The sequence below is a fragment of the Danio rerio genome, chromosome 1 (genome assembly GCF_052040795.2).
Source record: "Danio rerio strain M-AB ecotype USA chromosome 1, GRCz13ab, whole genome shotgun sequence".
In the NCBI taxonomy this organism is placed as follows: Eukaryota; Metazoa; Chordata; class Actinopteri; order Cypriniformes; family Danionidae; genus Danio; species Danio rerio.
In genome coordinates this window covers 33176517-33196271 of record NC_141021.1, presented here as the reverse complement: position 1 = coordinate 33196271, position 19755 = coordinate 33176517, and the positions used below count along the sequence as shown (strand labels likewise).

At 42.9% G+C, this 19755-nt stretch overlaps 1 protein-coding gene across 3 annotated transcripts; it reads right to left on the bottom strand.

Annotated features, from left to right (window-relative positions):
- Nucleotides 1-4192: 4192 nt before the first annotated feature.
- On the bottom strand, nucleotides 4193-13121 carry LOC147846881 (uncharacterized). 3 transcript variants are annotated; one of them, XM_087237279.1, is made up of 3 exons: nucleotides 12377-13121; nucleotides 12193-12274; nucleotides 5066-6606 (listed from the first exon to the last, which is right to left on the bottom strand). In XM_087237279.1, exons 1-2 carry the CDS (start codon nucleotides 13102-13104, stop codon nucleotides 12196-12198), a joined length of 807 nt encoding a protein of 268 aa, XP_087093405.1. In that variant the 5' UTR covers nucleotides 13105-13121; the 3' UTR covers nucleotides 5066-6606; nucleotides 12193-12195. The 3 variants fall into 3 exon arrangements, with proteins under 3 accessions (XP_087093404.1, XP_087093405.1, XP_087093403.1); XM_087237278.1 differs by having other exon boundaries at nucleotides 4193-6606; nucleotides 12193-13121; XM_087237277.1 differs by having other exon boundaries at nucleotides 5212-6598; nucleotides 12193-13121.
- Nucleotides 13122-19755: the final 6634 nt, after the last annotated feature.

The following is a 19755-nucleotide window of genomic DNA, read 5'->3' as shown; positions in this document are numbered from 1 at the left end:
GAGTAAGGCAGAAATCTGTTGAAGCAATTTGAGACCTCTGAAGCAATTGCTGATGAGAGGCCAGTACAACACAGCACGAAAGCAGCTGAGCTTTTTGACACAGTTGACTGCTTTCTGTTTTCCTGGTCATAATCGCCTAGGGAAGAAGTGTGCTATATAAATTTTAAGGTATATAGCTCAGTCTCATTTAGCCCACTCAGTCAAATAAATCGTACAACATTTTAAAGGGGATAGTTCACCCAAAAATAAAAATTCTGTCATCATTTACTAAAATCTTTATGTGTTCCTTTCTTCTATTAAAAAAGAAATAATATTTTGAAGAAAGACTGAAACCTGTAATCTTTGACTTTATTATTATTATTATTATTATTATTATTATTATTATTATTATTATTATTTCTAATATGGAAGTCAACAGAAGCAAGAAACCCATAAAGGTTTGGAGGAAATAATATATATATATATATATATATATATATATATATATATATATATATATATATATATATATTATTTCTGGGTGAACTGCTTTTAAGGTTGTTTTGGTGTCTTTTTTTTTACAAAACCACACTGAAAATCGAGGGTTTATGAGATCATTAGGATTGTGTAACGATTGCATAGTCCTTGTCAAATAACTTATTTCTTTGGATTTTAACATTCTTTGAAACCTTTGGAATAATGTAAGTACATAATTAATAAATGGAATAAGCCGAAAAGAAATTGAATGAATGAATGAATGAATGAATGAATGAATGAATGAATGAATGAATGAATGAATGAATGAATGAAACACAGTTGAAGTCGAAATTGTTAGCCCCATCTATTCATTTTTTTCCCAATTTCTGTTTAATGGAGAGAAGATTTTTTCAGTACTTTTCTAAACATAATAGTTGTAATAACTCATCTCTAATAACTGATTTATTTATCTTTGCTATGATCACAGCACATAATATTTTACGAGATATTTTTCAAGACACTTCTATACAGCTTAAAGTCACATTTAAAGGTTTAACTAGGTTAATTAGATTAACTAGGCAGTGTAGGTTAATTAGGCAAGTAATTGTATAACGATGGTTTGTTCTGTAGACTATCAAAAAATAGCTTAAAGGGGCTAATAATATTGACCTTAAAATGGCTTTGAAAATGTAAACTTCTTTTATTCTAGTCAAAATAAAACAAATAAGACTTTCTCCAGAAGAAAAAAATATGATCAGACATACTGTGAAAATTTCCTTGCTCTGTTAAACTTCATTTGGGAAATATTTAAAAAAGAAAAAAAAAATCAAAGGGGGATTAATAATTCTGACTTCAACTGTATGCTGTAGGCCTATTGTTCTAGTGTTTTTTGGATACTTTAATAAAATAAATCTTACATATTCAGTCCAAGTTTCTGACTTGAAGGTATGAAGGTCTATGGGAAAAGTATCAGATGCAATGGATGCAATTGTATGAAAGCGTCTGTTAAATATTTAAAGACTTGGATGCATGATTTAGGGTCAGTGGTCTTGAATCTTAAAATGACACATATGAAAAGGATGCATTTATTTTTACTAAGCTTTTTATTTCATTCTTTTTAAATATGTTTTTTTTTTTTTTTTTTTTTGTAAATCACAAATGTACATTCTTTGGTTTGTCGCTACAAAAGGACTGTCATCCTATGACATGGGTAAACATTAGGATCTCATGTTTTTTTATTCTTTATTTTAGATGTACTTTAAGTCCCAGGTTTCTTTTGGGTGCTCCGGTTGCCCCACAAGTCCAAAGACATGTGGTACAGGTGAAATGGGTAAGCTAAATTGTCCTTAGTGTATGATGGGTTGCAGCTGGAAGGGCCTCCGCTCTGTAAAAAATATGCTGGATAGGTTGGCGGTTCATTCCGCTGTGACAACAACAGCATAGTAAACTGACTAAGCCAAAAAGAAAATAAATTAATGAATGTAAGTCCCAACAAAGAAATAACCAAGTTGTAACTTTTTAATACTATGGTTATAATTTATTTTATGCTTATATAATACATCCTATATTGAACATAATAATCTAAACTCAAATAAACTTCATATCCTAACAAACTATGTCAATTGTAGCCACATTTAAACTTCATAAAACGTATTGTATTACAAGACTTTGTTCTATATTGCACTCACCATGAAAAAAAATCTAATGAATAAAAGCATGTACTGTACAAGTATTTTTTTCTAAGAATATTATTGTTTTTATTGATAATTGTGCTTCATTCGCTGAGTGCTGTATGTTGGAAATGTGCATGTGGCTGAGTTTCTCTGTAAAGCCAACAATTCTGTAATAAAAAAGAGTGAATGTGGACAAAAGAATGCCACTAGACGTGTGTACTCTGTTTTCTGTCAGAGCATATAGCTTTTCTAAAGTCAGCACAATGGCACAACGCCACACAGCAGGTCTTTTCTGTCAGAGAAAGAGAAAGCAGAAGAGGTTTATAACAGGATCGGTTTTGTTCCGTATGTGCGCAGATTGTCTCTGGCAGAGGCATATGCAGCAGTGCTGAGCAGAGATGGCACCATGCCCTTCTCTCTAACGCAACACACAGCGGAAGAGACAAACACTCTCTCACAAGATAAGAACTGCTTTAAGACCTTGACTGTAATTGAAATATTATATCAACAAAAATATATAAATACAAGGTGATTTTATTTTATTCATAGTATGTTTTTTCTGCCTACATGCATATATATAAATCAAATCACTCGATATGTTAATAAGTTATCATTTAAAACTCAGTTTTCTCTCAGAAGAACATTTCTACTTAAGAGTAAATAACTAAATATTTAAACGTTATCATCATTTTACTGTCTCCTATATTTTTCCAAAAACCAAAACATTTCTTTCCTTCCATGGTGCACTTGAACACACACACAAAATTATATTTTGAAGAACCTTGTTGTCTACAAGATGGAAATGGATGTGCAAGTGGTATATATTGCAAATCATCACATTTATGACATATCATGTCATTTCTATAAAGTTATATTACCTTTTGTGACAAGATGAAATGTCCAAGACAAGATACAGTATTACAGAGTAACACAAATCTGGAAACTTTGTTGATTGTTTGTTGTATGTGTCACAGCAGTTTGGCGATAACATGTTGCTACCCACTTTAAAAATGCAGGGTTCCGCACAATTCATTCATGTTTTCCCAACACTAATTTAAGTCAGCTTAACACTTTTAACAAGTTTATGTGGATTGAACATAGCAATTAATTGTCCCAATGAAGTCTTGAAAACTGTGTTGTTTCAGCTCATTTTAAATAGTTTGAACAAGCAAAAAAATTATTATTTTTTTGAGTGCAGTAAATGGTGTTTTCAGTTATTGTGCATGGAGCCTATTGGAAAGAATGTGGCCTTGAACTGCACTCCTCGACATGAGACCACACCCTCTCCAATCCTGCTATTTTTTATTATCCTCAAGCTCCACTAACAAATCAGATCCATGTCAATGCTTTTCTTAACTGCACCTGTGGCCATGTTAGCCCTTTTGCTCTACGCTCTACTGTGTGTGTGGCTTTGTTGTGCAGAGTGTGTTTTCTTTGTTCCTCATGTTTGCGTACATGACAATGACAGTGATTTATTTTGTCTTTAGTCCTGCCTGAAATAGATTTGATGTTTAGATCTTCTTTTTATGGGCTTTATTTGAGTGTTCAGTTTTTCTGGTTGCCTCATAGAAACCACACATTCAGACATTTATTTACATCCTGAGTTTATTAAAGATTTTGTTATTGAGTGCGTAGACTGGATTTTGTTGTTCTAATCGAGAACCCTCACTGGCTTCAAGCTAGACCTACTCTCCTTTCCCCTAATACTTTTTTCAAAATTTTCAAAACCACTTAAGCGCTTAATCAAACTATTATAGTATTTTTAAATACTGTAGACCAGTGGTTCTCAAACTGTGGTACGTGTACCACTAGTGGTACGCGGCCTTCTTCTAGTGGTAAGTGGAGGAATCAAATATGTCATATTTACATGCTATATATATATTTGAAAATGTATAAAAAAATGATTTATATATAAATATGACATCTAATAATATTTATTATATTATTATGTAGCATATATTTCTGAGGTCCAGGCAACATTTCCAGGTGTTGATGAATTGACCACTATATGTAAATACTTTACATTTATGTACCCCCCCCCCCTTTTTTTTTTTTTACTTTTTAAGAACAGTAACCTACCATTTTTAACTTTTAAAAGCACAATAATTTAAATGTTGATGTTTTTCGTTTTGTTTGTTTGTTTGTTTGTTGTTTTACATATAAGCACAGTACAGTGTAATGCTTAGATTATTTATAATGTTTAAAGTGGCTGACAGTATTAAATATTCTTAATAATAGGAATTAATCTGACACATCTTGAACTGTTCAGAGCTGTAGCTGCTTTACTGGGCTTACTATGCTACTGTATTTCAATACTGCTTATTATGGTGGTACTTGAACAGACCATTTTTTTCTAAGATGGTACTTGATGAAAAAAGTTTGAGAACCACTGCTATAGACCATAGACGAAAAAAATAGTTAGTATTGTACAATAATTTAAAGATCTTGAATCTGATTGTGAGGGTTCTTGTAAATTCAAGAAGCGTTTAGAAAAAACAAAACACCAGCAAAAAAACTCGACACAGAGCAACATAAACACCTCACTACCAACTAGCGTTTCGGAAGTGTTATTGCAGAACAACCTAAACATCGCACAGAAGTATAAATGCACAGCTATGCTCGTTGCATGCGCTGTGGGTCACGCCGATCACTTGATGCAGAAGTATAAACCAGGCTTAAGTTGTTGAAAGTCAGAGACATCCAAAAACTTCTATGTATAAATGATGTATCCCACCACCATTCATTCACTCACTATTCTTCGGCTTAGTCCCTCGTTTATCAGGGGTCGCCACAGCAAAATTGACCCCCTACAAGCTTTTTAAACCCATTTGTTTTGTGCTGTTCTGTATGGTGGAATTATTTATGATGGCATTTATTAAAAGAACACAGCTTATGACCTATTAAAATAACCTCACTAAAATTCACACCATAAATGTAGGAATAACTGTCTTTTGTTCACACTAGTTAACATTTAACGTTTCCCATCACTGTTTGACATTCTTTTTTTACATTTTTCCCATCAAATGCTAAAATACAACATGGGAAAGACACTGACTGTATAAAGCCCATGAATATTTCATTTGCCAAGCTGTTCAGTTTATGATTGGTTGCAACTGCTTTACACTGCATCCTCAGTAGCACAATGCAAGTGCTAAAAAAAGGTCAAAAGCAGTCATGAAATTACATGTGTGAAACATCGTTATACAGGGTTAACAGCTGAGTCTAAGAAGAAAGTGCACTGTGAAACAAACAAACAAACAAACAAACAAACAAAAAAATCTATTTTCATTTTTATCCAGGCCTCAAAGATAACAGGTACTTGCTTTCTACCCTGATCCTCAAATTGTGCAATCTCACTGGGCACTTTGTCTGTGCGGAAATTGAATGAATTAAAGAAAAGTATCCCATCTCTCTGCTGCAAGCAGAAGCTATTTTTCACAAAGAGCACCAAAGCAATAACACAAGGAACGCCTGCAGCCTGGGACTTATTCAAAAAGAGAAAGAGCAGGTGATTGTCCTTTGGGTTAAAGTTTGAGTTACTTTTTAGCTTATCCTAAACCTTTGAGAATGATAGATATGCAAAAAAAAAAAAATAAAAAAAAAAATTCTTGTGATGACACATTCAGTTAGTAAATACATGATAAATACATGTGGAATAATACTCCGGTTACCAAAGTAGCCCTCGTTCCCCGAGGGGGTGAACGGAAATGCTATGTGGGAAAAACTTCAACTATGGAGATTTCGTTCAGAAAGCCAATCATCTGAAAGAGTATGTAAACAGGCCAATGAAATACCAATGAGTTGGTAGCTTCACTTTGCCCAGCTGATGCTTGTTGCAATCAATTTGGCAATATAAGCACAGCACTTGTAAAGCTAAAGCATCCTTTTTTAGCTGAAGAGACTTTCAATTCAATTTAATTCAGCTTTATCTGTATAGCGCTTTTACAATGTAGATTGTGTCAAAGCAGCTTCACATAAATGGTCATAGTAACTGGAACAGTGTAGTTCAGTTTTTAGTGTTTAAGTTCAGTACAGTTCAGTTTAGCTCAGTTCAGTGTGATTTAATCATTACTGAGAGATCAAACACTGAAGAGCAAATTAATGCGTAGCTCAACCAATCCTGAACCATGCTAGCCAGTGGCGACAGCGGAGAGGGAAAAAAAAACTTCACCTGATGGGAGTGAAGAAAAAAAAACCTAGAGAGAACCAGACACAGTTGTGCATGACCATTTTAATTTCTCCGCTGGCCAAAATTCTTGTGCAGAGCTTCAGTCACCGCGGTGAAGGCTGGAAGATGGCCTCATTGAAGACTAGTCTGTCCCTGGAGCGTTGCTGGAATCAGACACATGTTCTCCACTCCCCATGACCATCAGCGCAACTGCAGCTCAGAATATGGCCTGGTCCCGGATATGGAAACCTTGGGATCATCTCGTCACTGGTCTTGGATCCAATCAGTGACTCCGCATAATCTAAGGACCTCGGGTTGAGTATCCCCAGGTAAAAATACAGAAAAAAGAGAATAGTTAGCGTAGCTGCTGTTCATAGTGTATATAAGCAAGATGCAGAAGCCTGTGTGGAACCTGCTAGGTGATGCATTGAGTGTATGCTTTACTAAACAGATAGGTCTTTAATCTAGTTTTGAACTGGGAGAGTGTGTCTGAGCCTCGGACGTTATCAGGAAGGCTATTCCAGAGTATAGGAGCCATGAAAGAGAAGGCTCGACCTCCTTTACTCGATTTTGCTATTCTATGTACTACCAGAAGCCCTGAGTTTTGAGATCTTAAAGAGCGAGTTGGATTGTAGCGAGACAGAAGGTTGGTTAGATAAACAGGAGCTAGATTATTTAGCTTTATAGGTGAGAAGTAATATTTTAAATTCAATACGAAACTTAACAGGCAGCCAGTGTAAGGAGGATAAAATTGGGGTGATATGATCATATTTTCTAGACCTGGTCAGAACTCTGGCTGCTGCATTTTGTACTAATTGAAGTTTGTTAATAGAGGATGCTGGGCAGCCAGCAAATAGAGCATTACAGTAATCCAGCCTCGAAGTCATAAAAGCATGGACTAGCTTTTCTGCATCTGAGATGGATAGCATATTTCGTAATTTAGCGATATTTCTCAGATGAAAGAAGGCAGTTTTTGTGACATGGGATATATGATTTTCAAAAGTTAGATTGCTGTCTAATATGACACCCAGATCTTTTATAGTAGAGCTAAAGCTAACTTTGTATCCCTCTAATTGTAGATTGAGTTGCGAGATCTGCTGTGTACAAGATTTAGGCCCAATAAGTAATAATTCTGTTTTGTCAGAGTTTAAGAGAAGAAAATTGTTGGTCATCCAGTCTTTGATGTCTTTGATACACTCAGTTAGTTTAGACAGTTCAGACGTCTCGTCAGGTTTAGTTGAAATATATAATTGAGTATCATCTGCATAGCATTGAAAGCTGATCCCATGTCTTCTAATAATGTCTCCCAGAGGTAGCATGTAAATTGTAAACAGTAAAGGGCCTAAAACTGATCCTTGAGGCACCCCATACTTTACTGGGCTGACTTGTGAAGGCTGTCCATTAATATTTACAAACTGGTAAGGGTCAGTTAAGTATGACTTAAACCATTGTAGAGCCTGTCCCTGGACACCTGTAGACTTTAAGTGATTTATGAGGATATTGTGGTCATGGGTGTCAAATGCCGCACTAAGATCGAGTGAAACTAATAGCGAGACGCACCCTCGGTCAGCAGCTAAGAGTAAATCATTGGTTATTTTCACTAATGCAGTTCCTGAAACCACTAATGCAGGGCCCTGAAACCTGACTGAATCACTTAAAAAATATTGTTCAACTGCAGAAAAGAGCATAATTGAGTAGAAACAACTTTTTCTAGTATTTTAGACATAAATGGAAGATTTGAAATAGGCCTATAGTTAGCTAAGTTGTTGGGGTCCAGTTGCAGTTTCTTAATAATAGGCTTAATAACAGCTAGCTTGTAAGAGTTTGGAACATGGCCTATAGATAAAAAAGAGTTGATAATGTTAAGAAGAGGTTCTCCTATATCAGGTAGCAGCTCTTTCAGTAATTTTGTTGGAATTGATTCCAGCATACACGTAGCTGGTTTATAGCTATTTATAATTTTATCTAGCTCTTCCTGTTCTATGATTTTGAAGCATTGTAGGTTATTATGATTCAATGAAATATTTACAGGATTTGGAGTATAAGCCGGTGCAGAAAGTTTGGCATCTCCTATTTTCTGTCTAAAGCCTTCTATTTTATCTCTGAAAAAATTCATGAAGTCATCACTACTAATTTGCGGTGGAACAGTTTGTTCCAAGGATGACCGATTATTTGCTAATTTAGAGATGGTGTTAAATAAAAATCTAGGATTGTTATGATTATTTTCTATCAGTTTGCGCAGGTGCTCGGTCCTGGCAGATTTTAGAGCCCTCCTATAGCTCGACATACTGTCTTTGTATGCAATTCTAAAGACCTCTAAATTAGTTTTTTTTCCATTTACGTTCCAGGGCGCGGGTTGCTGTTTTGAGCGCACGAGTGTGACTATTATACCATGGTGTAGTTTTAATCTCTCTAGCCTTTTTTAATTTGATGGGTGCCACAGTATTTAGTGTGCTAGTAAAGATGGCATCCATACTGCTGGTTACTACATCAAGATCATTTGGGTTTGCGGGTGCATTACGAAATAGAGAAAGATCAGGTAAGTTATTTATAAATTCATCGTTGGTTGACGGAACAATAGTTCTACTAGGGCGGAGTATTGGAGCGGGTTTGCTGATTTCAGGTAAACACAGCTTATATAGTAAGAGGTAGTGATCTGTAATATCATCACTTTGTGGTATAATGTCTACGTCAATAACCTCGATTCCATAAGACAGAATTAGATCTAATGTATGCTTTAAGCGATGGGTTGGACCCACAACGTTTTGCTTTATCCCAAGTGAGTGTATTAAATCCATAAACGCGAACCCTAATGTATCGTTAGCGTCATCTATGTGGATGTTAAAGTCACCTACAATTAGCATTTTATCAGTTTTGACTAGTAAGTCAGAAATAAAATCAGAAAATTCTTTTAGAAAATTGACATAGGGTCCTGGGGGTCTATATATGGTGATTAAAGCGAGAGATAACATATTTTTGCATAGTATCTGGAAGCTGAACATTTAGCGCTAATACTTCAAAGGAGCTAAACATAAGTCCGTTTCTCTGATTAACATTAAGGAAATCACTAAAGATTGATGCAACTCCACCACCACGACCAGTTTGACGAGCTTCATGTTTATATAAGAATCCTGGAGGAGTTGCTTCATTTAAGCTAATATAGTCATTTTGTTTCAGCGAGACAGAGTGCATTAAGATTGTTTTCTGTTATTATTTAATTTATGATAAGTGCTTTAGGTGCAAGTGACCTGATGTTTAGGAGACCAAGCTTTACGAAATTTGTATTTTTACTTTCTACCGTTTTTTCTGGTTTGATTCTTAATAGATTTTTTCTGGAGCACACAGTACGTTTCTTTCTTAGTCTAATAATACGAGTAACAGACACAGTCTCTATAGGATTCGCCAGATATGCATTACTGATGTTTAAGTGGGAAGAACAAGAGTCTAGGTGGCTAGTGTTACAACCCAGAAACAAATCACCACATACCCGAATCAGAAATCATGGATGAACAAGGAGGTGCGCCTCCTGCTGAAGGCACGCAACATTGCCTTCAGATCAGGGGATGCACAGGCCTACAGCACTTCCAGGGCTAATCTGAAGAGGGGCATCAAAAAGGCCAAGCACTGCTACAAGCTTAAGCTAGAGGAGCACTTTTCCAACTCTGATCCTCGGCGCATGTGGCAGGGTATCCAGGCCATCACCAACTACAAACCCAGCCAGTCCACACCCATAGCCACTGACGTCTCCTTCCTGAACGAGCTAAATGACTTTTATGCCGCTTTGATAGAGACAATAAAGAACCCTACACCAGGATCACTTCCTCCACCGACCACTCACCTATCACACTCACCTCCTCAGAAGTACACACGGCACTGAGTCGTATCAATGGGCGTAAGGCTGCTGGACCAGACGATATTCCTGGGCGTGTCCTCAAAGTATGTGCAGAACAGCTCGCTGGGGTATTCACAGACATTTTCAACCTGTCGCTCAACCTAGCAGCTGTGCCAACATGCTTTAAAACCACCTCTATTGTGCCAATGCCCAAACACTCCAGCCCAACATGCCTGAATGACTACCGGCCTGTAGCACTCACACCCATCATCATGAAGTGCTTTGAGCGGTTGGTCCTGGCACATCTAAAAGACTCTCTGCCACCCACAATGGACCCACATCAGTTTGCCTACCGTAGCAACAGGAGCACAGATGATGCAGTCTCTATAGCACTGCACTCTGTACTCACACACCTGGACAATAAAAACACTTATGCACGAATGCTGTTTGTGGACTTCAGCTCAGAATTCAACACAGTCATACCCTCCAAGTTACTGATCAAACTAAGGAACCTGGATATTGACACATCACTCTGCAACTGGATTATGGACTTTATGACTAACAGACCTCAGAATGTTAGATCAGGTCACATCTGCTCCACCACCGTCACACTCAACACTGGTGTACCACAGGGCTGTGTGCTGAGCCCCTTCCTCTACTACCTTTTTACCGTTGACTGTAGGCCTGTTAATAGATCCAACACCATCATCAAATTTGCAGATGACACCAAAGTGATTGGTCTAATCAGCAACAATGATGAGACGGCCTACAGGGAGGAGATACAGCATCTGGCCACTTGGTGCACCGACAATAATCTGCTCCTTAACACCAAAAAGACCAAGGAGCTCATTGTGGACTTCAGAAAGGGACGAACAGGCTCACATGATCCCATCCACATCAATGGGATGGCCGTTGAGCCTGTCTCATCCTTTAAGTTCCTGGGGACCCACATCTCAAAGGACCTTTCCTGGACCACCAACACCTTCAGCCTGATCAAGAAGGCTCACCAGCGCCTATTCTTCTTAAGGCAACTGAAGAAGAACCAGCTTTCATCAGCCGTCTTGGTGAACTTCTACCGCTGCACAATAGAGAGCATCCTGACAAACTGTGTCACAGTCTGGTATGGAAGCTGCTCTGTTGCTGAGCGTAAGGCACTGCAGCGGGTGGTGAAAACTGCCCAACGCATCACAGGGCCAGCCATAGAGGACATCCAGAAGAAACACTGGTTGCGCCGAGCACGCAGTATTCTGAAGGACACCTTTCACCCCGCTCACAGACAGTTTTCTCTCCTGCCCTCCGGCAGGCGCTTCAGGCTCCCCCGGAAAAAAACCAGCAGACTGAAGAACAGCTTTTTCCCTAGAGCTGTCTCCCTCCTGAACTCTGCCCCACACTGACTCTTTTGCCCCCCACTGACTCTTTTGCCACCCCCCCCCCAATACACCCCCCACTCTCCTCTAACTTAAACTCCTCGCAATAACTGCACTGTTTAACATTTGCACGTTTAAAATTTGCACATTCACTGCACCACATTGAACTGTTTACTTATTGAACTGTACATACCCACTGCATATGGGCATTTGTAATTATGTACACACCCACTATACATATACACTTGTAATCATGCTTATTTATCTGCATACTACTGATTATTAATAGCAACCTGTACATATATTCATACATTGTTACATATACACTTGTAATCATGTTTATCTATCCCTGTACATATATTCATATATTGTAACATATACACTTGTAATCATGTTTATCTATCTGCACACTACTGATTATTAATAGTAACCTGCACATATATTCATATATTGTAAATCTGTTCATAGCTTATCCAACCTGTATATAATGTTCATAGTACATCCATCTGTAAATATCACCATAGTTTTCTATAACTGCACTTTATAACGTATTCCTGTATTCCTGCACTTGCTGCTATTGCACTGCTGGTTAGACCTAAACTGCATTTCGTTGCATTGTACTTGTACATGTGTAATGACAATAAAGTTGAATCTAATCTAATCTAATCTAATAATGTGAATTTTGTGAGTTTTTACCTGCTAGTCAGATGGTGCGAAGTAATCTGACAGGAGTTCAGCTCCGGCTCGACTGGGGTGCAGGCCGTCAGCACGGTAGAGCCTAGGACGCTCCCAGAAAAGATTCCAGTTATTAGCAAAGAGCAATTTCTGTTCTTTACACCATGTTAATAGCCATTCATTCAGAGCAAAAAGTCTACTGAACCTTTCATTTCCTCGGCGGTAGGTAGGAAGCGGCCCAGAAACGATGATCTGCGTGGCGGGCGAGGTGCGTCGAACCGTCTCGATCAGGTTCCTGAAGTCCTTCTTCAGGATCTCCGACTGCCGGAGCCTGGTGTTGTTTGTCCCCACGTGGAGGACAACGGCACCAGGGCTCTCGGCAGCGCCCAGGATGGTTGGAATCTGTGTAGAAATATTTCTCACACGGGCACCAGGAAAGCAGAAAGTACGTACTTTAATACCTTTTGAGGAGGCGGCACGGACTTGACGAACGATCGAGTCACCGATGATGGCCACATCGGAACCTGACACGCGGAGAGGGGAGAAGCGGTTCTCCGTGGAGATCTCGAACACGGGAGGAGGAGACGTTCTGCCCCGGGATCTGGCAAGCACCTTTCGCGGCTGCACCCAGGCGCCGTGGTAGCCGGGTGTCGGCGTGAATGACGCCTGGCCGAGCCGCGCCCCGGGTGCGCTGGGCCTGGACAGAGAAGGTCGCGGGGTTGAGGTAGAGGGAATGATGTGGTTGTAATTTCCACGTACCTTAGATGATGAGGCGGTCTTAGCGTTAGGCACAACAAGCGGCGCCCGTTGTTCCCGTAGCCGCGTCCGCCTCACCAAAAGTGCCCGGATCTGGGACTCCACTTCTTCCAGCTCCAGCTCCAGCGCCTCCATCGATGCTTCTCCTGCACACAAGGACAGAGACGCAAGCGACATTTTACGGGGTAAAGAGCAAGGCCGGTAAGTCGGTAACTTTCACGTCATTACTTATCCAACTACAACAGAAAATTTACGGATTTAGATATATTTTTCGAGAGCCACAAGCGTCTAGATAATTTCTAGGGATTTAAGTACATTGGGAAAGCTTGCAGTGCCAATAGGGAGGACGCTCCGGAGGCCACCTGCTACCCAAGTAGGGAAACCTGATGGTAAAACAGCATATGGACTAGCACTGAGAAGAGGGAGTACACATATGAAGATAAGATGGTTAGTGGTGCAGGAAGACACGTGTCCACCTGTAAGGGGGTACTGCACCGTGTCTGTATAAGCATATGAGATCGCCTAGTGGTAATTGCACATTGCAGGCACCTATACCCAGAATGCGGACTGACCAGCGGGCAGACCTACAACGTAACGGGTCAGCGTCTGACTCCTCCGCTGAGTCAAATGCTGGGGGCCTCGGAAGAATCTCTGCAGAGCCCGCCTAAGCGGGGAACTAGACAAAGTAATGAAAGGGCTGGGTCTACCTCCTCTGGGGTTAGCGCTTGAGGCTCACTACCTGATTCTTAAACGGTGTGGTAGAAACCTTGGGCACATATCCAGGTCGAGGTCTCAGGACAATGTGAGAGTAGGCCGGCCCGAATTTGAGGCACGGGTCACTGACCAAAAATGCCTCCAGGTCCCCGACCCTCTTAATCGATGCTAAAGCGACCACCAGAGCTGTCTTCACAGACAGAAATCTTAAAGATACTGAGTCAAGTGGTTCGACTGCATCTGTACAGAGGCTTGTGGGAACTAGGGCGAGATCCCAAGAGGGCATGAGAGGAGGGCAGGGTGGATTAATTCCCTTAGCACTTCTGAGGAACCGGATGATGAGGTTATGCCTTCACAAGGGGCTGCCAGCCACTGCGTCATGGACAGCAACACCGTCAGTAGGTTATCTAAGTCTTCCTTGCATCTAAGGACCAACGTGGAGGTTCCAAAGATCTGGGTGAGGGTGCCAGATGGTGCCATGTTCCTGAGACAGTAGGTCTTCTCTCAAAGGGATCTGCCAGGGCAGGGCCGTCGTGAGGAGGGAGAGTTCTGACATGCAGGTCCGGTTGAGCCAGAGAAGCACGGAGAAAGTTTGGTCTTTTCTCGGTTGATCTGAAGCCCCAACAGGCAGAGGTGCCGAAGCACCTTATCTCTGTGCATAATCAATTGCTCCCGAGAGTGGTCTAAAATCAGCCAGTCGTCGAGATAATTGAGTATGCGGATGCCCATGAGCCAAAGGGACACTAGGGCACCCTCCGTGAGCTTGGTGAAAACCCGCAGTGACAGAGATAGCCCAAAGAGGAGGACTTGTACTGCCAGGCTTGACCTTCAAATGCAGATCGCAGAAACTGATGGTGGCAAGGAAGAATGGAGACATGAAATACGCGTCCTTCAGGTCTATTGCTGCAGACCAATCCCGAGGACGAACACACCAGAGTGTGCAATTCTGCGTATGCATTTTGAACGGCAGCTTATAAAGAGAGCGATTTAAAACACGCAGATGTAGGATTGGCTGTGTCCCACCTTTCTTTTGGGTAGGATGAATAACAGGCTGTAAAACCCGCTCTCCATCTCGATTGGATGGATCGATTAGATTGCATCCTTCGTCGTAATGTTATCTCGCAAAACAGGGGTGGGCACAAGGCTGAACCTGGTGAGATCCACACTTGAGAATGAATTGAATGCCGTAGCCGAATCTGATTGTGCGAATAAGTCACTGCGAAGGGCTGAATGTAACCAGGTAGGCAGAGCTCTCGCTAATAGACTCATCACTACAATCACTGACATACCAGCAGTGCGGCTGCCTGGAGTGGGAGTGCTGATCAGGGAAGCGCTGGGGTCCCACAGAAGAGCTGGTGGTGAGAGATTCACTCTCACCACGCACCCAAACTTTGAAGGGGGGCTCGGGGGGTGAGAGAAAAGAAACCGTCTTCCTAGAACTCGTGAGCTACTGGCGAAATGCGCCAAACTTGTGAGCCGGAAGGCATCGCGTCCCAGACTGGCAGAGTTTGGGCTGTCACATCCGGGGAAGGGAAAAATGCTCTCTCTCTGAGGTTTGGTGGCGCCGTTGGATGAGAAGCCCGGCCCCCCACCGGGAAGAGAGCAACTTCCCTCTTCTCCAGATGGTCCATCTCAGGGGTGCTTCACGGTCCGTTTTACTAAACTTAGTGGCGCCCTGGGTCAGGGAGCACTAATGTGGGCACAATAAGGGCACAAGCAGCTTGTAACAAGCCTAGGTCAGAACCACCCTCAAACAGCTGGGCCAGCGTGTGCGCACACTTTGGATGGGGGATGAGGCTGACTCCAGCAAAAAGAGGCACCAAACGGGCCCACAATGGCACTCTCAATCTGGGGAATCGACTCATACACCCTAGCTGTTCCACCATCAAGGTTGGTGAGGTAGAGATGCACGCAGATAGGGCAGAGAAAGGTGCCCTCCAGGACTGCGTGAGCCCACTGTGCACTTCCGGGAAGAAAATGATGGGAGGCTAGAAGGTCTTGCATTTAGCCAGTCCGGCCGCGGGATAAACCATCTCCAGGCCCGCAGCTGAAGCAGCCCGGGAAAGCTTGGTTATCAAGTCTGTTTCTAGATACACCACCGCGCTGGCTCCGGAGTGGAGGGTGGGAATCCTTCATCAGACAATGACAGCCCGTCCGCCGATGCAGCGGTGGACATCTGAGCCTCGGTGTCATCAAGTGAGTGGGCGGCCATCTGAGGCCGGAGCACTTCTCTCACTCGAAATTTGGATGGAGTGCGTGGAGGAGCAAGAGGTTTGCAAGCCCAAGGGCAGCAGATTTACTTCCACTGTAACCCTCAAATCTGCCACGAAGCGGGGGACAACTAGGGTGGGTGGCTCTTTTGCAAGAGTGAGACACGATATTAACTGCGCAACAGACATGCCACCGCAGTGATGGCATGCACTGCCCGTGAGCACCGCATTATCATGCTGGACCCCCAGATATATAACGCAGTGCTCACGCCCATCATCCTGGGACAGGAAACAATAGGTTACTGTTCGTAACCCCGGTTCTCTGAAACATCGAGTGGAGAGATCCACCAATGGGAAGGCATCCGTGCCTGACCTCTGCAGAAGCATCCAATTGCACCAAGTCTGGCTTTACAGACAGAAGCGCATGCCCAATGGCAGGTAAAGAACCGCCCCTTTACCTGTGTGCATAAATCATTCTGCACGCGCTGCTATTCCTCAGTGAGCATATTCGCTTCTCGTGCAGCAAGCGGGGCAACTTGGTGGATCTCTCCACTCGATGTTTCCGAGAACCGGGGTTACGAACAGTAACCTATTGTTCTCTTTCATCATCTGGTGTTCGAGATCCACCTATGGGAGATATGGACAGCTCCCCGGTTGTCCAATACACTCACAGTGAGGCCCAGCAAGCCAGCGGACGGTCTCCTGAAAGGCGGTGCATGACACGTCACAAAGCATGTGGTAACATGCGTTTGAGGACACCTGAAAACACAATATGCTGGAGCATATATAATATATATGTATACAATATATGTATTTGTACATATAAAATGTACATAATTTGTGTCAGGTGAGGGTATGATAACACGTAGGGACAAAATTTAGCCAAGTTAGACCAACTAGGCTCAAAAAGTTGTAAAAGGCATACGGCACAGGGCTACGAAGAGCCCACACCTAAGACAGAATGAGCTACCGGAGTCTGAGTAACATCAAGATGGTAGTATCTGACAAATGTATGTGGAGAGGCCCAGCTTGCAGTAGCACAAATGTCCTACAAGGAAACCCCTTTAAATAGAGCCCAAGAAGCAGCCATGCCTCTAGTGGAATGTGCTCTGATGCCCCCTGGAGGCCGCACTCCCTTAGATTCATATGCCAGAGAGATGGCTTCCACAAGCCAATGAGAGAGGCGTTGTTTAGAAATGGGATTCCCCCTGTTTGGAGGGGCCCAAGAAATGAAGAGTTGGCCACTTCTTCTAAAAGAGCTGGTCCTGTTGATATAGGCCCGCAGAGCTCGAACAGGACATAAAGCATTAAGCCTCTGATCCTCAGTGGAGGAGAATGGAGGAGGGTGAAAAGCGGAAAGCTCTACCCCCTCACAAGAAAAATTAGGGAAGCATTTTGGCATAAAGGCCGGGTTAGGCCTGAGAGAAACCTTTTCTCCAGTAAGGGAGAATTTAATGCACGAGGGGTGAACAGAGAGTGCACGTAGATCACTGACACGTTTAGCTGAAGCCAAGGCCAGCAGCAGAGCTGTCTTGAAAGACAGATGCTTCAGAGAAATAGCCTCTAGGGTCTCAAAAGGATGGTGAGTCAAAGCATCCAGCACCATGGAGAGGTCCCACTCAGGAACAACTCTTCTAGTGACTGGAAGGGAACGACGGGCACCCTTCATAAATCTACGAATAAGAGGGTGTTGCCCAGCCGTGCTGTCATCAAACCCTACATGACATGCAGTGATGGCTGCTAGATAGACCTTGATTGTAGAAAATGATTTTCCACAGTCCATAAGGCCTTGCAGAAAGCCCAAAATGTCAGCGACTGAGCACTGATATGAAATCAGTCTGCGCTCCTCACACCATTCCTCAAACACGCGCCACTTGTAGTCATGAAGAGACCATGTGGAGGAGGCTCTAGCGTTCTGAATAGTTGCAATAACACGTGGAGAAAGCCCCAGTGTATTTAGGTTTGCCCTTTCACAGGCCAAGCCCAGAGAGCCACCCTGTCTTGACGAGGATGGTAGATATCCCCATTCGCTTGGGACAGGAAGTCCGCACGTAATGGGAGGGGCCATGGCTGTGCATGCAGAAGAGGGATTATCTCTGACAGCCATGGAGCCCTGGGCCACCTCGGTGCTATCAGGATCAGTCTCAAGCCTTGTTCCTTCACCCTGACTAGGGTTGGGGTTATTAGACAAAGAGGAGGGAATGCATAGAGCAGCACATTGGGCCATGGGTGAGCCAGTGCGTCCACGCCGAGGGGGGCATCCTCGTCCTGTAGCGAGAAGAACATAGGACAATGGGCGTTTTCGCGCGAGGCGAAGAGATCGACGTCTGCCTGGCCGAATCTCTTCCAAAGCAGGCCCACTATTTGAGGATGGAGACGCCACTCCCCGTAGAGTGGGTTCCCCCTTGACAAAAGGTCTGCACCCCTGTTCAGAGCGCCTGGGACATGCGTCGCCCGTAACGACAGAAAATGTTGCCTTCTCCATACTAAAAGCTTGTGAGCTAAGGCGTGGAACTTGGAGGATCGCATCCCCCCTTGGCGGTTGATATGTGCTACAGCTGTAGTGTTGTCGCACCAAACTAGCACATGATGCCCCTGCAGGCGGGACAGAAACTGTTTTAGAGCTTTCCACACAGTGAGAAGCTCCAAATAATTTATGTGGGCTGAGTGTAGTGTGTGAGACCACAAGCCGTTCACTATCCTGCCCTCCTGTGTGGCGCCCCACCCTGTCAGCGAGGCATCTGTCGTTATCACTTTGCGCATCATGACAGCCCCGAGGGGGCTCCCATGAGCGTAAAACTTTGCGTTCCTCCAGTGGCGCAGTGCTGTTGTGCACGAGCGCGAGACTGTGACATAAAGGGAGAGATCGCATAACGGGCTGAGATGAAGAGATAAAACCCACTTCATGAATGCCCTCATTCTCAAAAGGCCTAGTGGCAGGACATGAATAGCCGAGGCCATGAGACCTTGTAGTCTGAGACATGTACGATACTGTACCCTTGCTCCTTCCCTGAATTGTGAGAGACAATTCAGAAGAGAGAGAATTCGCTCTTGCGACAGGCGCGCGCGCATAGTAATTGAATTCAGCTCCAGTCCCAGAAAAGTCACATTTTGGGATGGAGTGAAACTGCTTTTGCTCACATTCACCCGGAAACCGAGTGCTTTGATGTGAGTGAGCACACGGAAAGTATTTTGAATTACTTTCTCTCGCGAATCGGCTATGATCAGCCAATCGTCTATGTATGTCAGGATCTTGAGACCAGCTGTTCTCAGCGGCGCAAGCCCCGCCTCCGCACACAGACAGAACGTCCTCAGGCTTAGTGAGAGCCCGAACGGAAGAACTGTGAACTCGTAGCAAACGCCCTGGTAAGCGAAACGAAGAAATTTCATGTGCGGAGGATAGATGCTTATTTGGAAGAAAGCATCTTTCAGATCGATCGATGTAAACCAATCGTTCTGATTTACTGAGCGTAAGAGAGAACCATGTGTTAACATTCTGAAGCTGTATTTCCTCAAATGTTTGTTCAACACTCTGAGATCCAAAATAGGACGAAGAGAGCTGTCTTTCTTTGGAACTAGGAAATAACGAGAGTAAAACCCCTGCCCGATCAGGTGCGGGGGTACCACTCGAACCGCCCCCTTCTGCAGGAGAGAGGAGATTTCGTCTTTCAGAATGTGAGCAGAGCTCTCTTCTGTTTGAGAAGAGAGAACTCTGTTGAAACGCGGGGGTCTTTGGGCAAACTGAAGCCTGTATCCCCTGGTTATTGTGTGAATTACCCATTCGGGTGCTGACACAGACTGCCAGGCTGTTACCTGATTCGCAAGTGACCCCACACACACCAGAGAACTGCTTACTGCAAATTCAGCCGGTTTGTTCATTTCTGGTGCAATGGCGCCCTCTAAT